Here is a 19,725-nt window from a genome sequence, read left to right as displayed (position 1 = left end):
TGTCTGTATAGGCAAGAAAGTCCTGACTTTGACTCCCCCCTTACAGAGGAATTTAGCAGTCAGAGTGTAGACAATCAGCATTCAGAGTGTAGGTATGGGAGAGATCCAGAGCTTTGTGAAGCTCTCTAATTGTTGTATACTAGGCAGGCTGCAACTCTATATGGGTCTATATCACTTAATTAAGCATTTAATTAGTTGAATTTTTATTTATCGACCACTATATGTTGAATCTAATTTCAGTGATCAATATCTTTCCTAGGGTAGTGAACCATTTGGCCAAAGGCATACCAGAATACAAACTGCACAAAATCTAACTATATATACCAACTCCGAGATAGCATTACACTGGGGAAAAGGGCAAAGTTGTGGCATTGGCTTAGTGCTTCCTTACCTTGGGAAAGATTTTGTCGATCGCTGAAATGAGGTTCGACATATAATGGCCTGTGAATACAGGTTTGATGACTTAAATGTTCAATTAAATGATATAGGCTCACTCTATATAGCCAAAAGGCTTCTGCAGCATTAAGGAATTCAAACATCTACTGTTATAAGTGCAGCTTATACAACTGTACTTTGTCATAACCTGTCCTTTTTCATTTTTTACTGTATTTGTTTCTGCCTCCATGTGAACACAGCAGTGCCAGCAGCATTTTAAACTGAGATAAAAAGATATATAGATGTTTCATATATATTTTTTTATGTTAACCAGGCAAGTGAACTGGTCCTGGGAACCTTTTTCAGCCATGGCATAGAAATTAACAGTAGCAAAACCACATAGCATAGATATTGACTTGAGTCATTAACTGTTGGAATAGCAGAATGGTACTGTAACTTTCTACACTGTAATATTTATATGATTACATTAACACTGTAATTAGCTTGCAATAAATAATTAATATTGTGTTAGTAAGCAAGAGATGAATGTAATAGAAATGCATGTTTTCTTGACATATTGAGTGGATGCCCCAGAGACCTTGAAGGGAACCGGTACCTTTTGGGGTAAGGGTTAGTAGAAATTCAGTGCTTATCTGCTGTTATGAAAGCATGTGCATTTATTAGCAAAAAAAAAAAAACAAAAATAGAGCCCACCAACGTACTTCGTCAATCATTTAATGAAAAATAAGTTAAAAACAGAGACTGAGTGGTCTTGTCTTACTCGCATTAAAGACTTCATCAGAGTGATTGTCTGCCATTACCAAGGATTATAAATGCTAAAAGTACAACCAATCGGGATAGAAACATTAGCATAAATTTCATGTGCATTTATACTAGTCTGTAAAGTGGTCCTTAAGCAACTTTCTAAGGGCAGGGTGCTGAATTTTATTTATTGAAGTGAAGAATTGTGGGAGGCAGATATATGATTTTAGAGAATTCTTTCAAACCTATGGAAAGTTTGAAAGTGGATCTAGTTATTGTGTGTGTGTGTGTGTGTGTGTGTGTGTGTGTGTGTGTGCGCGCGTGTACCGAAGAAAGATGGGTGTTTGGTTTACATATTAGCTGCAAGTACAGTTTGAGTGAAGTAACTAGTAGATAAATGAATATAAAAGCACTATGTGTTGGTTGTTACAGGGAACCATTTTGCTGTTCTGCAAAGGAAATTGAGTTGTTATGGAACAGAAAGTTCTATAAATCTCATTCTGTAAATAGTTCTTTCAAGTAGGTCTTAATGCAGTTGAACACCCCATCTCACGTCTGTTTGGTAATCTGTATGACACTCCTTTAGCCCATCTGTATAGTCAGAAAATAAGTAAACCAAAATTTAAAAAAAATGTATTAATTTGTGGTTCAATTCTTCTTTACAAATAGCCCTTGAGTTGAGTAGCAGTCAAAACTTGGGCTGTCAAGAACTGCATGATCCCAGTTGTACATTTGTTGATGAGAGCTCCATGAATTTTGAGTAATGAGATTTTTTCACCTTTAAAAATGTCAAAGTAGAGCAAAGAGCAACCCAGGAAGGTTAACTGACATACGAAGTTAGTGCACAGGGCTATTGCAAAGATCCACTGATTAGACAGAGTATAAGGGCTGGGGCAATTATACATCTCAATCTGCAAACATTGAAAACTGGTACAAAGTGGCTACCTCCATACCTTAGCTGACAGAAATCTGGACATGTAATTCAGATGTGAAATAGCACATAACTCTTCCCACTTCTGTAGGACCATACACATTTAAAAACGGAGTCTGACAATAGCACAAAAATATATTATCAGAAATACAGTGTAAAATGTCTAGAATTTAATGAAGGATGTTAAAAATATTTAGCTGTCAAAATCAGTTATAGTTTGCCTGTGAAAAAGGCAGAAGTAACATGGGCCCCATTTCTTTATTTTGTTAGTGCCACCAGTATGTTGGTCAAGTAGTCTGGTTTTTGGCGTACTAAACAGTTTCAAAATCATGTGTGATGGGGATAGTTTCACAAAATTATGTGTAGGGTAAATCAAACCTTGAAAATAAAGACATACCTTCAAAACTGGGTACATCCTGTGAAGAGGTAAATGAAGCCTGAGAATAGCTGAGAACCTCCAAAATAGGTACAGTTGAGAGGTCTAAGTACAGCTCAAGTTTAAGCAAGTATAACTATTTTGAAAGAGTTAGGAGAGTCATGCTGCAGCACAAGCTATTCTGCAATTACTTATGTATTTCTCTCATCTTTTTTATCTCCTTGTAGAATAAAACTCCGCTGGTAAATGAACAGCTGAAAAGGTTTTTAAATACAAAGGATGGTAAGTAGAAGCATTTATTTTGCTGACTGAGTAGAACAATTTGACATGAACAGTGTTGTAGGAGTGCTTCAACTTAGCTATATATATATATATATATATATATGTATATATATATATATCAGGTTTATGTTCTGGTTTTGTTTTGTCATGTCATTTAAAAAATGAAATTTGGAAAGTGATGGGAGGACATTTATTTGCATTTTTAAGTACAAAAAATCTCTCTAGGATTAATGGTGATCTAAAAACTGTTATTTATGCTGTCATTGTTCATGTTTCATTGTTTACATTTTGTACACTCCTTAAGCCAGGCATAGAAGCAAAGTCTGAGAATGTTAAATGTGTTAGCACTGATTCAGAACTAGCTGCATTTTCTTTTTTATTTTAGGAGAAATTGTATGTTTTAAAATGGCATCAAATACCAATCGACCAAGTATTCTGAGATAGCATTTCTCTTTGCACAAAAATACTGTTGCAATGTGAATGTGTTGCATTGCTAGAAGTAAATTCATTTCAGAATTCATTTTTACAAAGTTATTTTTTGCAGAGTATATTGATAAAGTCTGCATTAAATATTCATCATCATTGTCAGTAAACTTACTTTTTTCATTTACTGCCATAATTGTATCACTATATTTTTAAACGAACTCTCTGGAAAGCAGTCTGACGCATACCCTTTAGATCCTGTTCATTTAGTTCATTCAGTCCAACCTGTGGGTCCTCAAGCCACTTCTGATCCATCAATGTTAGTGCTCCAGCCTCGAGCCACTTTAAGAATTTTCCTCCCGTAATGCAGTTGTGCCCAAGTTACCTTGGATCTTCTTTGCCCTCCTTTGCTCACAGCCAAGTGCTCCACCTCAATTTTTTCTGTTAGTATTTAACATGTGTTACACTTTTTATATTGTCACTATTAACCTGTAGACATTTTCTGAAGTGTAGCAGCAATCTTTTCTCTTTTTAGCCCTTTAGACTTTAGTCCCCCCCCCCTTATCCTGCTAACTGATGTTGCTAAAAATATCTTTGTCTTTTATTCTGGGGTTAGATAGTTATTAGCTGTAGCCAAGACCTTTTTTGTGGTGCTTGTTGCCTTGTGGTTGTTTTTGTGGTGTGTTATTGATACCAGAAGGATAAGGACAAGGAAAGAAGTTCTAAAAAGTACTGCATGTCTGGGCATAACCCCCCCCCAGACACCCATGATTTGTGTGTTGTGTGCTTGGGGGTGCCACATCTGGCTGTTGAATGTGAGATTTGTGCTGAATTTGTTCCCATGATTCTGGCAAACAAGAAAAATAAGTTGATTTTGAAAGGGCTGTTACCCCTAAATTCCTACTTCATGAAAACCAAGAAAAAGTAAAAGTTTCCAAGCATAAAGCTTCTGAGTCGAGAAAGAGATTGTCAGACACTTTTTGGGACTGTCATCTACTCTGAAAGCTCCAAGGATAGATGTACCCTTGGAGAAAAAAACACGGATTCCACGCTGATGAATTTAATATTAATACCCTTGGGCATGGCTTGGACCCTCTCATGTACTCTACCTCTGGTTGCAGAGCCCACAGAGCCTATTATTGTGCAAGATATTTAATTTAAATTCCCAGCCTCTCTGGGGTCATTTGAAAACGAATTACAATGGGTCCCAACTTGACCTCCCTCAGCATCTTTGTTAAGGTTCTTCATGTCCTATAAGAGCACATTGAAAGCAGACCTAGATCGTCTGAAGAATATATTGCTTTTGCAAGACTCTGATCAAGATGGGAGTTGTACCTTCTCCTTTTCCAAAGGCAGTTTCATGTCAGCGCCCCCACTACTAGCTCCTTCCCCCGTTCCCCTCTTGTGGTCTTCTAATATGGTATGATCTGAGAACTTGTGTGGCAGAGAAGATTGTGGCCCACTGCTTCCTCCGAAACAAGGTGGTACTTTTTGAGGCTTATTGTTTGGCCACATCTACTTCCAGGGTGGCCTCTCCAGTAGACAAGTTAATTGAATTGGCAGTGAGAAGATCATGGCAGAAGCCAGACATATATTAGGCAGTACCGCGTAGACTAGATAAGATCCTTAGGTATCCCAAGGAAAGGTAGCACTGGGGAAATCCCTCTCCGAGATTCTGTCATTGTAGGGGCAGCAACTAAGAAAGAGCTGACCAAGGTTTCAGCTTCTGTCCATCCCCAACAAGGAGTCCTGGGAGGTGGATAGATCGAGGAAGTAGGTGTGTACTTCTTGCACTTTTGCCTTAAAGGGTTGTAAATTTCACTTCTCATATGAATTGCTTCCAGAGGGATTTAGTTTAGCTGGCTGAAAACACTGTGAACTCCCCATATCATCAGAGTCTAGGAAGCAATTGGAAGCCCCCTTGGCAACCATGTCCAAAATTACGAGCCTATTCATGGGCCTCACACACAGTGTGGTGGATGGAGTAGTGTGTGCAGTTTGAGACATCTAGCATGGTTGCACCTCTGTGACCTTAAGGACCACATCAAGGTTTCTTTCAACAGCACCCCTTTTGATAGATCATCGTTGTTTGGTCCCTCAGTGAAAGAAAAAATTGCAGAAGTAAGAACAGGATGACAAGAGACTCTCTGCCATTGGATTAAAATTTGAGGTCCATGAAAGCTTGTATAGTACCAAAAAGGGGACCACAATCTCTATGGTTCTTAATATCTATTAAGAGTTAAGGAAATGATGGGAAAATTAAGGTTGGCAAACTGGAAAAGGTGAAGTGTGATAGGGTGACCTTTATAATGGGTGCAAAACCAGGGATGTCATGGACCCTTCTCTGACAGGCAGCCATAATATCCTTGAAAGGCCGTATGACTTCTTCCCTTTGGAGGCAGTTGGGCCTTGTCTGTCCCTTTACACAACTGTGTTGGATGCCATAATGCAGGACAAATGGGTCAAAGAGATTATATCTAGAGGCTGTTGAATACCATTTTTTATGACACCCTAAAATTAGAGACATCCACTACCAGATATGAGATCACTTCTTTGCTCTCAAAAAGAGCCATCCAGAGGATCCTACCAGACCAGAGCAGCTCAGGGTTTTATTTGAGATTTTTTTTGGTTTCAAAGAAAAATCTGGAACTCAGGCCCGTACTGAATCTCTTCCATCTAAACAAATATTTACGAAAGATCTAGTTCAGAATGGTGAGAGTACAGTCGATGCTACCCTTTCTCAGGGCAAACAACTAGATGTGCATGCTGGACCTTCAAGATACTTACCTACATATCATAATTGTGAAAGAATCAAGGAGGTTCCTTTGCTTCCATTTGGGAGCCAGCCATTACCAGTTTCCAGCCTTGCCCTTTGGTTTCACCATAGCCCCCAGTGTGTTTGTCATATGCATGGCTATCGTAGCAACTCCTCTACATCTCCAGGGATGGAGAGTCTTTCTATATATATGGATGACTGACTTCCTAGCTGCTCCTATGATAAACCCTTTCAAAGAGTCTAGTTTACCAGCTCAAGCTATGCCAGCCATTTGGAATTTCCATATATCTTCAGAATTCAAGCCCTAAACCAGCTCATATGATTATTTTTATAGGGTTTCATCTGGACACTACACTGTCAACAGCTTACCTTCTGTTGGACAGAATTCATACTCTGAGGAGGACAGTGTAAGCTCTACTTCAGAGTTCTTCCCCCACTGCATCTCATGTTCTCAGGGTGTTGGTACTGATGGTCTCCTCGTGTTGCAAAAATTTGAGGATTATCTTTTTATGGGTGTGATTTCAGTCCATACAGATGACATGACTATAATTTGGTATGTCATCAAACAAGGAGGAAACAGGTCTTAGCCCTTATGTTAGGAAGCAGTGAGGGCTTGGCAATGTGCAATAACTTTACACTGCTTTCTCATGGAAACGCACATTCTGGAAGTTCTTGGTTGCCTTGTGGATGAACCCAGCAGATCTTTTCTCATGTCTGTTCCTTTAATCCAGTGATAGCCAACCAGATCTTCAGTTGCTGAGGCAGTCTCTGGTGCGATCTCTTTTATACTCGATCCAACACCAGATTTAGTTATTTTGCCGTGATCCCTCCTCTGGACCGTCACCAAGGGATGCTGCATCCAAGCAATGGCCTTTCAGACTTTCGTCTTCCTGCCTTTGCCTCTGATCTCCAGGTTCATACAGAAAGCAGTCAAGTGCAAGGCCACTGTCAGACAGATTTAGTTTCTCCTTCTCTGGCCTCGTATCGGTGAGCCCTCCAGCTGGATTCTGAATGCTGTCCCAGATCTCCATAGCCTGAAACTAACTATACCAGTAATGGCCAATGATAAGTCTCTCTCTTCAGAAGGGGTCAGAATCTTAGCCTCCCAGAAGGAGTCTACCTGCAAAACATACCTTAGTAAATGTGAAAACAGTTCATTCTGTGAACTTCCTCACAGAATACAGATCCTTTCTCAGCTATGATTTCAGGTGTCCTCTGCTTTCTTGGAGGTATATTTGTTTCAATAATTTAAGTTCAACTACCAGCGATTTCTGATTTCCTGTGAGCCATCAGGAACACACACTCACCTTTCATAAGCTTTGTAAAGCATTTCTGGGAGGAGCCTTTTGCTCAGACCTCCTGTCAGAGAACTGGTACCCCCTTGAGATTTAAACCTGGTTCTGAAGACTTTAACCAAGTCACCATTCCAAATAGTACTTTAAAGTTCCTTTTCTGGAGAACTCTTTTTGGTAGCATTTAACTCTACTAGAAAGGTTTGGAACTCCATTCGCTTTCATTATCAGCACCTTACATAGTATTTCAGAAACAGTGTCACTCCAGATGAACCAGACTTTCTTTCCTAAGATAACTTCTGAGTCAGTTGTCTCACAACCCAGTCATCTTCCAGTCATTCCAACAAAGGAGAGTACATTCTACGTATGTGTATGTAGACAATTATGTTTTTATCTTCATCGAGCAAAGTGTTTAGGAAAGATTCACAGCTGTTTATTTCCTTTGCATTAAATAAGTTAGGTGAAAAAGTTTCTAAGTTTACCTTTTCTAGGTGGCTTTCAGAATCTATCTCCATTTATGCCTCATACAACAGACCTTTGCCAAGCAAGCCTAGAGATCATTCCATTCAGGGTGGGAGCACCTTTTACCTCCTTTTTCAGGTGTTCTTCGATACATGAAATTTGTGAGGCTGCCACTTTGTCTTCCAAGCTTACCTTCATCAAACACTATAAGCTGGGTTACATTTCAGGGGCTAAGACATCCTTCAGCACCTGTATCCTGAAAGGTTTTCTGCAGTTATCCACCCATGACTTTGAGTAGTTTGGGATCGTGACCCGCAGGTCAGATTGGATGGACTGAATGAATAGGATGTGAATGTTATGCTTATGCACTTAACATATAATGTTCAATCCTTTCATTTGTGTCCATTCAGTATTACAACCCACCATCCATCCACCCTCCCCCCTTCCTTGGACTTGGGGGATCTGAAGGATTTTGACATTCTCTTGATGAAGATTTAACATACGGTATGTGTCAGACTTGACCTGAGGTATCATGGGCACTAATGCATTATGAGAATAAAAAAATCTTTAACAGGCTTAAGGCTGGAGCACTAATGCTGCTGGGTCGGATCCGATGAATGTCTCAAGGACGCACAGGCCGCATCAAGTGGACAAGAGTGAAAAGCTGTATTATTGTACGGTCACTATGCTGGTTTAAACTTGAACAGAACCCTAAGATGTTTACTTTTTTTCTTCCCCAACTACTCATTGTTCTTCCATTTTTTTTTTGTGCCAACAAATTAAACAGTACTTGTTGTATGATTACATTATTTTATTAGTTGGCTTATTTTGCAAAACCCAAGAATTTCAGAGGTACTTTTACTCCAGTAGACAAACACCTAATTTATCTGAATTTGCTCTGATTTCAGCAACAAACATATAATTTTCTAGGTATGTGTTGAGTGCCTACTTGCACTGTTTTTTGACGGTGTAGGAGAGAGAGAATGATGAGAGGTAGGAAAGTGGGTCAGCCCTCTCGCCTGGAGGATTTGAGGAGAGAGATGTCATTGTCTTAAAATGTGAGTGAGATGTTCATCAGATTAATCAGTGCTGCAGTAGCCTAAGCTATATGGGGGTATTGTCAACCTCCAAAGCTTCAGGGTACCCTCCATGCACCCCAACCGTTGGACAGCTTTAACTGAACTGATGAAAAGACAAGCCAAGTGCAGCCCTTCAGAGCTTTCCTGTAGTCAAAGCTAGTGCTCCTCTGTGTTTTTTTAAGGATCGATTGTCTGCTTGTGTTGTTGTTTTTATTTTTTAAACTTTTCTGTTTAGAAAAGTATTTTTAAAACTAGGAATATGTGATCTGATATTGTCAATGTGCATTTTATCCACACATATGGGTTCGCATCCAATCCCTCAGCTGTTGCAGTAGCTTGTGGCAACCAAAAAGCTCTCATGCTCCCTACCCATAATGCATCTTTGACAATGACCTCAGATCTTGTTTGCTTCTTCGCAAAGATGTGGTCCTTCCATTTAGCTGTCTGGCAGTTAAGTAAATATTTTGTTCTTTTTACAAAACCTTTTCTTGTTTAAGCTCAAAACTTAAAATCAAAGTAACTAAACATCTACTTTTACCCTTTCCATCTTGTCCTAAGGTACTTCTTAACTACTATTGTTAGTAGTCCTTTCTCCCTACCTCTTTTTTTGTGATTGTCTCTCCCTTTCCTTTTTCCCTGTACTGCGGTATGTCTTTACTATTATTGTTAATAGTCTCTTTCTTCAGTACATTTATATAGCCTTTTCAGAAAAAAAAGTTATTTTTCTTCTTTGTAGTTTGATAAAACAGTTATGGCAGATAAAGTGGATAAGCCAACTAGCTTCAAAAAATGTTCCAAGTGCGGTCAGAAGATTGCGTTAAGGGACTCATAATTTGTGTGTTTATTGTCTGCGTCCAATTCACTTACAAGGGAGTGTGACATTTGCAAAGTGTTAAACCACCAGGCCCTCGTTGAAAACAGAAATAAGCTCATCTTTAAGGGTTTATTGCCTTCCTCTTTTGGGGAGACCATTTCTGGCTCTGACAAAAAAGAAAGGTACTTCTAAATTTCAACAGTCAAGCCCAGCTTCCTCCCTGTCGTCTAGAAGTTTGGACAAGGGAAGGAAAAGGCTGCCTTCTGCTCCAAAGTTGCCATTGGAGCATTCTTCTAAGTTGGCTAAACTGTTGGATCCTAAGACTTTCTCTCTGACAACTTCCAGGATTCCACCATCGGATGTGACCGCTTTGGATCAGAACCTCTCTGCTCCAAAGGATAGGTCGGAGCTGCTGCTGCATACATACATACAAATGTTTCAAGCATGGGCATTAAAGCCCTTCTAGCTTGCCAATATGCCAAAACACTTGTTCCCATAATAAATGTCCAGGTTGTTCTTAAAAATGTCTAAACTAGTACTTGCTTTAATGTAATTTGGTAGTCTGTTCCAAGCATCAGCTACTCTGTTAGAGAACCAATTAGTGCACTTCTCATTCCTATAGAATTTTTTACATAGGTTATCAGACGATTCTCTAGTACTTTTTGATAACCCCAAACATTCCCAGAGGTAGTTGTCCCTAAAGGCCCTATATACCTGAATAAGATCTCTGAAATATCTGTAAGAGACACTGTACAAGTTCAGATATTTTAGTCTTTCATAATAACTTAGATTTTCACATCCATGGATGCCATTAGTATATTTCCGCTGTACTCTTTCCAGTTTATTAATGCTTGTTTTCTTATAAGGTTTCCATATTGTTATTCCATACTCAAGTTTGGGTCTAATGTAACTAACAAACAATGACTTCATTATGTTTGATTTCCTAGACTTTATAAATCTTTTTATACAACCTGTAGTTCTATAACTATCATTAGCCAATTGGTTGATATGATTAGAAAAACTCATAGCTGAATCTACCCATATACCCAGGTCCTTAAATGAGTCTACAGTTTCAATCACTGTGTGCTGTATTAAATATTCACGTTTCAGTTTGTCTCCCAAATCTCATATGCTTAGTTTTTGATATTGGGTTGTTGGATCCTATGGGGAGCCCTTTCAAGCCTATTTAAACCATACCTAGGACTCTGTACTCTCCTTCTATTGACCCAGTACCATCCAGAGTTCCATTTCCCATCCTGGAGAGACCGAAGTCACCATCAGCAGCTTAAACTCGCTCAGATAGAAGCCTAACGGAAGATGAACTGGAGAAGATGGTCAATGAGATCTCTGGGTGCAAGGTATCACATGGCCCCCTTTGGCTCCTATCCCTATTGTTCAGGAGTTTTGAATCTCATCATCCCCTCTTCAGATTCCTTTTCAGACGTCCCTGGAAGTTTCAGAGCCTTTGGATCCAATTAGTCTTGCATTGACTGCCCTGGAGCCAAGGACCTTTCATTCTTTGGCTCGGACCTCTGCTCATAGTTCCTTGGCTCAGTCGGAGCCAGGGAGCTCTCGGTCATGGCAGCCCGGTTGGGCCCAAGACGGTGGGGTCAACTCTAAAGTTTCCTGTGTCTTGGAGCCTTAGCTTGAGTAAGTTCAACCCCGGCTTTGGCCTAGGCAGCGCTGTCGTCTGGGTTTGAGGATGCCTGGATATGTAGGCATGACCTGTCAGATCAGGGATTATTCACTTTTTGGGGTCAGTCAGTATTCGATGCCTTGGAGAGGGCCATGTCTGCCTCTGCAGCACAGACTGTATCTACCCCATCAAATCCGCAGTCTTCCATCTTGCAGACTGCGCACACAGTGTCTCGACCAGACGTCCCACAGGGACAGTGGGTCCAGAAGCCCCAGGCTACCCAGTAAGATTCATCCCTCCTCTTCTAATACTTCTCTGGAACACCTCACAGAGTAGGTTCCTTGGAAGAAGTGTAAGAGGTAGCACCGAGACTACACGGAGGAGTCCGTTACCGAGAACACTGACCTCGATGAAGGTGAGGGATCTCCACGGTCACCTCCAGATAATGTTTCCTTTAGGGTATCCTAGAGATCTTGAAACAGAGAGGTGGCTGGAAGCCCAGCAATTTGTCATCAGAGGAGTTGGTGTACGTGGCAGCTTTTGGGTCCTGGCCATCTACCTCCTGAGTGACCCTGCCCACTGATGAACTCATTGAGTTCATCTCCTGGTGGGCATGGGAGGCTCCAGATTCCATTGAACTTGCTTCCTGGAGACCAAATCTCATAATAATGGCACCAGAGGATAAAAATATTGGTCAGAAGGTGTTCAGGTAGATGCCATGGTTGTGGCAGCAGCCGCAAAAGAAAAGAGTTTCCGGAAGAAGGTTTTACTATTCATCATCCTAATAAGAATTCTAGGAGGATGGACGTATGTGAGACGCATGTTTTCTCTTCATTGACCTTTACCTTGAGGTCCCTGAATTATCTTTCCCATTTTACCAGATTGTAGAGGGATCTGATCAAGGAGTTATCAAATACTCTGTCAGGAGCTGTGTCTGAAGAGGTACAGGATTCAGTTACCTCCCAGCTGGCCACCCTGCATGCTATTGCAAACTCCTCCACGAAGCTTATTTTGCATGCAGCCGAAGGGGTGATTAAAGCTGTGGGTTCAGGCATCTCTATGAGGAGGTAACCCTGGATGCGTTTGTGCGATTTTGCTGAGCTGTTTAAATCTTCGTTCGTCAATGCTCTATTTGACGGCACTTTCATATTTGGCCCAAAAGTCAGAGATACTCTGTCCAGGTGCGAGAATGACAGGAAGACCTCTCTGCTATGGGTGTTAATTTTTCCACTCCCCAGAGACTATACTCAAAAAAAGGAGCAGTGGAAAAATGTGGTTCAGAAAATCACAAGGATGTTTTCCTCATGCACGTGGAGAAAGTTACCCCAGGGGCAGAGGGCAGAAAAATGATGGAAGACGCCACCCCCATTGCAGAAGAGTTCAGCATCATCAAAGTTCCAAAGATATATTCTCTAGGAAACCCTTCCAGCTCTCCTGAATGGAGGCCCGATTGCTCTTTTCTGGAGGCAGTTGGGGGTCGATTTATCCCTGCACCTGAGAGCCTGGCTAAACATAAACAACAAGTGAGTGCAGAAGATCATATCCAGAGGATGCTATATACCCTTTTCCCATCCACTGCACCAAAGCAAAAAACTCCCTGATATTCCACCCAGTCAAGGGAGCAAGCAGCCATCCAGATACAAAGGCTGCTAGATAAGATTCATCCAGCATGTTCCTCCAGACCAGAGAGGATCTGCTACTTACTCAAGGTTCTTTTTGGTACCAAAAACGATGGGGGACTGGAGACTAATTTTGGATCTCAGCAGATTGAACAAATCAGTTCAGTGGAGGAAGTTCTGGATGATCACAGTTCAGTCCATTCTTCCATCCTTGGAAAAAGACAATTGGATATGTTCTTTAGCACTTCAGGATGCGTACTACCACATGAAGATGGACAGACTATCCAGAAGTCATTTACACTTCTAATTGGGAGCCAGTAACTACCAGTTCAGAGTACTGCCATTTGGCCTCACTACAGTCCCTCGAGTGTTCACCAAATGTATGGGAGTAGTAGCAGCTCACTTGTGACAGCAAGGATTCCGGGTGTTTCCATATTTAGATGACTGGCTCATAACCGCCCTGACCAGGCATCTACTTCTAGAAGCAAAAGACAAGGTTGTTTGAAAGTGTTCTTTGTTGGGCATTACAGCAAATTACAAAAAAATAACACCTAGATCCCTCTCAAGAATTGGACTTCATAGGAGCAAACATAAACGCAATCAGGATGGTAGCATGTCTCACATCATCAAGAGTGATGACCATCAGAGATAGTTAGAATGCTGCTACACAATTCTAGGGTATCTGCTCGAACAGTACTTCAAGCCTTGGGTTCTATGGCAGCAGCCATAATAGTAGTTCCACTAGCAAGATTCCACAAGAATCTTATAGTAGATGCTCGCAGTTCAGTGGTCTGTCCTTCACCAACCCATGTCAGCCCCAATACGAATCACGAACACTTGCAGGAAGGATCTTTCATGGCAGATTCAGTTGGATCAACTTATACAAAGTCTCCCCTTTGATGTCCTTCAAGGATGCATCTGCAGTCCTAACATATGGGTTGTCCTGCCTCAGGCAGCCCTTCGGTCGGCCGGATTCCAAAGTCTGGGTCTGGCCTCGGCTGATGTCGCACTTCACCCGACGTCATAGCTGCTGGGGTATAAAGGCATCAGCCGACGCCATTTTCCTCAGTCTTTCTTGCCGCGCGGTGCCTGAAGCAGAAGCTGTTCGCAAGTGCCGGTCGGTCAGATCCAGAGATTTCTACTACCGAAGACTTCTAAAAAAGCTAAGTACCCCGTTGGGGACTCTTTCTTGCCTCAGCCGATGTCAGACAAAGTAAATAATTGTTTAACTTGTGGGAAACAAATATCTCATAAGGATTTCCACTCTTACTGCCTTCCTTGCTTAGGCCCAGACCACGACGTATCAGCTTGTCTAGCCTGTGCTTCCTTCAACTGACCGACGCTTAGACGTCGGTCGGAGTTTGCAGAGGAGTTTTTTGGTCCCGCTTTTGCATATAAAATGCCGTCGGAGACTCTGACTACACAATTAGCTAAAAAGCGCAAGGAAAAGGACCGACACTCGCGGTCCACGGTTTCGGCTGAAACCACGGTTAGGCCAACCGCGAGTGTCTCAGTTTCGGCTGAAACCGAGTCCTCGGTTCTTCCTTCGGCCGAAAGCATGCCTCCGATAACCGAGGCCTCACAGAGCATGGCTGAATCTGCTACTGAAATTACTGCTACAGAAGCAGGCACCCAGGATTTGTCAGACACTATTCCTTTAGACATTTCTACCCCTGCACGTGGGGCTGCTAGACCCCCTGCTTCTATGTCTATCAAGGCCTTTTCCAGGGCTAAAGCAGCTAAATCTTCTAAGGCCTTACCTACAAAAGCTCCCTCACACAGGCCTACCTCTAGTTCCCAGATACTCAGCCTGGCTGAGGATCTTATTTCTTTGATCAGGGGATCCCAACCTCACCCAGACAGGGCCTCTCAACCTCCTCCAGATAAGAGGCCTAGGACTGAACCCCCTGAACCTGTCTCTACAGACTATTCCTCGGATGACTCAGATATTTCAGACCATCAGGAAGGCCCATATTCTCCTTATGAGGATTTTGATGCAGAAGACTCCATTCCTTCTGCTTCTCCTCCTGAAGAATTTTCTTTTGGGGAAACCCTACATTCTATGAGGGAAAACTTCCAATGGCAGGGCCAGGATTTTTCAGATTCAAGGAAAAGGCTAAGGACTTTTTTACACTTACCACAGCATAGGCCTTTAGCCATTCCTCCAGTACTATCAGTTGTTGATGATGCATATAATGATGCCAGTACTGCCCCTGATTCTCTTCCTCCGGCCCCTGCCAAGCCTGATAGATATTGCAGGGTCCCGGACACACACTACCACTTGTATAAGGCTCATGTTGCAGACCCAGAAACCATTTCACAGGGCCCTAAAGGTGTGGCAGCTGCCTCTGCCAAAATCCCTCTTCCCTCTGAAAGGGAATCTAGAGCATTAGAAAGATGGGGTAAAAAGGTTTATACATCTGCTACTCTTTCAGCCAGGGCCTTAAACTGTCAATTTCACATGATTCAGTACCAGGAATTTTTGTTAGACCAGCTAAATAAAAAACTGTCCTCTCCTGAACCTATAGACCGCAAGTCCCTTCAGGATTTGGTACATAACTCTCAGCAGGTCAGTAATCATTTCTTAAAATGTGGCTATGATGCACTGGAGGCTTCCTTTAGATCAGCTATGACTGGAGCAGTGATTCGAAGGCATGCCTGGTTAAAAGAACAATCCTTACCAGACCATGTTAAGTCAAAACTCCTAGATGCTCCCATGGAGAAACAAAGTTTGTTTGGCTCCCCTGCACAGGAGGTTCTAAAGAAAGTGGAAGAAAAAGCAGAATCTGTCCAAACAGTCAAGGATTTCTTACAGGTCCAACCTCCGAGGTTTAGCAGAAATTGGCCTTCGAAGAATTGGTCCTTTCCAGACACCTCCAGAGCACAGAGAGGCAGAAATAGACGCCCAAGAGGCAGAGGTCAATCTAGGGGTGCCTACAGGGGACGTCAGTGGCAACCTGCCAACCAGAGAAGTGCTGCCACAGCTGCAACTACAACCACTTCCACAGGACAGACACAATGACTTGGCTCTGGTTCCGCCTACCAGGGAACAACTGGAAGCACCCTTAGGAAAGCTAGCCTTATTTTCCGACAACTGGCATTGCATTACAGGAGACAAATGGACTTTACAAGCAATAGACAAGGGCTACAGGTTTCACTTCCACACTCTACCAAAAAAGAGAGGAATGCCAAACCTTCCACCAAACCAAAAAACAGAGGCTCAAAAACAAATCAACAACTTACTAAGGATGAGAGCTATAGAAAAGGTACCACCTATGGAACAAGGCCAAGGATTTTACTCCAGGCTATTCCTTGTACCAAGAAAAGAAAATCAATGGAGACCTATTCTCGACTTGTCCGTACTGAACACATACCTCATTGTTCCAAAATTCAAAATACTGACCCTCCAGCAACTTTTTCCCATGCTGGGCAAGGAGTCTTGGTTGGTGACTCTAGATCTCAAGGAGGCATACCTGCACGTCCCTATACGACCAGATTGCAGAAGACACCTCAGATTTCTTGCAGGATCAGAGCATTATCAATTCTCAGCATTGCCCTTTGACTTATCTACTGCACCCAGAGTATTCACGAAATGCCTGGCATCAGTAATTGCTCATTGCAGGCTTCAGGGAATTCAAATTTACCCATACCTGGACGACTGCCTAATACAAGCGGACAACAAGACAAAATTAACAAAAGATTTGGCAAATGTCATACAACTGTTGCAAGCCTTGGGATACACAGTCAACATTCAAAAGTCAAGGCTAGTACCATCCCAAAGGATAACATTTTTGGGTGCAAAACTGGATACAACAACTCAGGTGGCTTTTCTCACAGAAGAAAAACAAAAGCAACTACCAGTCTATTTCATGACATTAACAACACAAACTCAGCTTACTGCAAGGAAAGTCCTGCAAGCCCTGGGTTACATGGCATCCTGCATAATATTGATCCCGCATGCCAGGCTGCATATGAGAAAGTTGCAATGGTACCTAAGGAATGTATGGTCTCAACACAAGCACAGTCTAGAAGCCCAGATTCCAATAATTCCATGCCTGAAAAAAGAATTCCTGTGGTGGGCTCAGGCCTGTCAGATGAACAGAGGATTGCCTTTCCACAAACCACATTCAAGCCAGACCATCACCACGGACGCCTCAGACCTAGGCTGGGGGGCACACATGGAGGACAAGTGTATACAAGGCCTATGGACCCAAGACCAGCTGAATCTACACATAAATCTAAAGGAGATGCTGGCAGTGAAACATGCAATCCAGGCATTCAGACCATTCCTCCAACAAGGTCACCTGCTGATAAGGACGGACAATACCACAGTCATGTGGTACATCAACAAACAGGGAGGTACACACTCATATCCTCTATGCCGGATGGCAATGGACCTGTGAAATTTGGCCCTGAATCTCAACATTCAACTACAGGCCAGATTTGTACCAGGAAAAGAAAATTCACTAGCAGACACCTTAAGCAGAACTACCATGGATGCTCACGAATGGATGCTGCATCCAGATATCTTCAAAACCATAACAAAGAAATGGGAATGCCAGAGATAGACCTGTTCGCCTCCCCACACAACCACCAATTGAAGAAATTCTGCTCAAGAGCATACCACCCACTTGCCTGGAGGGTGGACTCCCTTTCCTTCAGCTGGAAAAACCTGACAGCATATGCATTTCCACCTCTTCCTTTGATGTACAAAGTCCTACTGAAGATCAGAGAGGAACAGCCAAAGGTAATCCTGATAGCTCCAGACTGGCCAAGGCAACATTGGTACCGCTACTGAGAAGCATGTCTCGGACACACTCATGGCCTCTACCTCTATGTCCCTTACTTCTAACACAGAACAACTACAAGACCCTGCATCCAAACTTGAAAACACTGCAGCTAGCTGCTTGGAATACTGCATAAAACAAAATAAACCAGATTTATCTCAGAGGGTTAAGGACATTATCCTGGAGGCACGCAGACCCTCCACAAGGAAAACTTATTCAGCCAAATGGAAAAAATACCTCATTTGGAGTGCAGCAAAGGGAGAAAATGTCTCATTGGCAAACATAGCACACATCCTGGAATACTTAGCAGAACTGTTCCACAATGGCCTGTCCTACTCCTCCATTAAGATTCATGCATCAGCAATTTCAGCAGAATACAACATGGATCCTCCTGTCTTCTCTCATCCTGTACTTAGGCAGTTCTTGAGAGGAATCACAAATATAAAGCCTCCAAGGAAACCACCTTTACCTACATGGGATCTCAACTTTGTGCTGGAAAAATTAACACTTCCCCCTTTTGAACCAGCAGCAACAGCAGACTTACAGTTCTTATCTTGGAAAACTGCTTTCCTGCTAGCAATTACTTCAGCAAGAAGGGTATCTGAGTTACATGTATTAATGGCAGTACAGCCTTTCCTTATCTTCCATCAGGATAGAGTGTCTCTGAGAACTAATCCTACTTTTATGCCAAAAGTGGTCTCCAGGGTATCATTGAACCAAGCGATTCATTTACCTACATTCTTCCCCAACCCACAGAACAGGGGGGAAATACCTTGGATGTGCACAGACAATTACGCTACTATCTGGACAGAACTAAGACCAACAGAAAAACTGACCAGCTTCTGGTAGCATATGCAACAGGAGTGCAAGGAAAAGCAATTTCAGAACAGACAATCTCAAAATGGATAGGAAATTGCATTAGATTTTGCTACTCTTTTAATGGAAAGACAACTCCTGAAAATATCAGGCCTCACTCCACAAGAGCTACAGCCACCACTACAGCTTTCCTATGAGGAGTGGCTACCAAAGACATTTTAGAAGCTGCTACTTGGAGCTCCGTGCATACATTTGCCAAGCATTATAATCTTCCTTTATACTCCAGATCCCGAGCAGGTTTTGCAACTGCTGTTTTGCAAGGGATCTTAACTACACCATCTTTATCTTAGTGCCTCCTCCCCCAGTTTGGCTATGGTATTCTACCCATATGTTAGGACTGCAGATGCATCCTTGAAGGACATAGTACAGTTTTGTACCTACCATAAATGTAGATGTCCGATAGGTATGCATCTGCAGTCAGGATTACCCACCCTCCTTCCCCTCTGTGGTATTCCTAGGGTACTTACCCCTCTTTTAGCTAGCTGGGGGAATCTATTATGGTGTATTTGTTTGTATGTATATATGTATATATATATATATATATATATATATATATATATATATATATTTTGCTTTCTACTGTTTGGAATTATTTGCATTTATCCAAATTTAGCCTTCCTAGAGGGCACCTGGCATCTGGGGCAAGAAACACTGAGGAAAATGGCGTCGGCTGATGCCTTTATACCCCAGCAGCTATGACGTCGGGTGAAGTGCGACATCAGCCGAGGCCAGACCCAGACTTTGGAATCTGGCCGACCGAAGGGCTGCCTGAGGCAGGACAACCCATATGTTAGGACTGCAGATGCATACCTATCGGACATCTACATTTATGGTAGGTACAAAACTGTACTTTTCTGCTCTCCCCAAGGCCACAGTGACCACGGACACTTTGCAGATAGGGTTGGAGGGGCATTATCCGAGGAAAACAGTCCAAGGCACATGGCCTAAACAAGAGGCCAAGTCACATGGCCTAAACAAGAGGCCAAGTCACACATAAATGTCGTAGAGATGAGAGCAGTGCTGCTAGCATTGCAAGGGTTTAATAGTGTTCTTCCTGTGGGGACAATTGCAGTTCAGTTGGGCAACATGTCTGTAGTCTGGTACATCAGCAAGCAAGGGGGAACCAGATCATACCCCTTATGTTGAGAAGTGCTAAGAATGTGGCAGTGGGTGATCATTTTACCTCTCTTATTCAGACAGTTGAGCAGGTTCCATTATTATTTCCTCATAATGCC

The 19,725-nt window shown here is 42.3% G+C and overlaps 1 protein-coding gene across 7 annotated transcripts in view; it reads left to right on the top strand.

The window, feature by feature from the left end:
* The window catches only part of CEP43 (centrosomal protein 43), a 2,274,574-nt gene that overhangs the window by 290,612 nt on the left and 1,964,237 nt on the right, over window positions 1-19,725 (top strand). For all 7 annotated transcript variants that reach the window (XM_044069398.1, XM_044069434.1, XM_044069407.1 and 4 more), the window contains exon 3: window positions 2,672-2,726. In XM_044069398.1, the coding sequence (XP_043925333.1) occupies window positions 2,672-2,726 (55 nt within the window). The remainder of the gene's footprint in view (window positions 1-2,671; window positions 2,727-19,725) is intronic.

This window comes from Protopterus annectens, chromosome 1.part0, assembly GCF_019279795.1.
Source record: "Protopterus annectens isolate FY-2018-M chromosome 1.part0, PAN1.0, whole genome shotgun sequence".
Classification (NCBI taxonomy): Eukaryota; Metazoa; Chordata; order Ceratodontiformes; family Protopteridae; genus Protopterus; species Protopterus annectens.
This window is presented reverse-complemented; position numbering and strand designations above follow the sequence as displayed.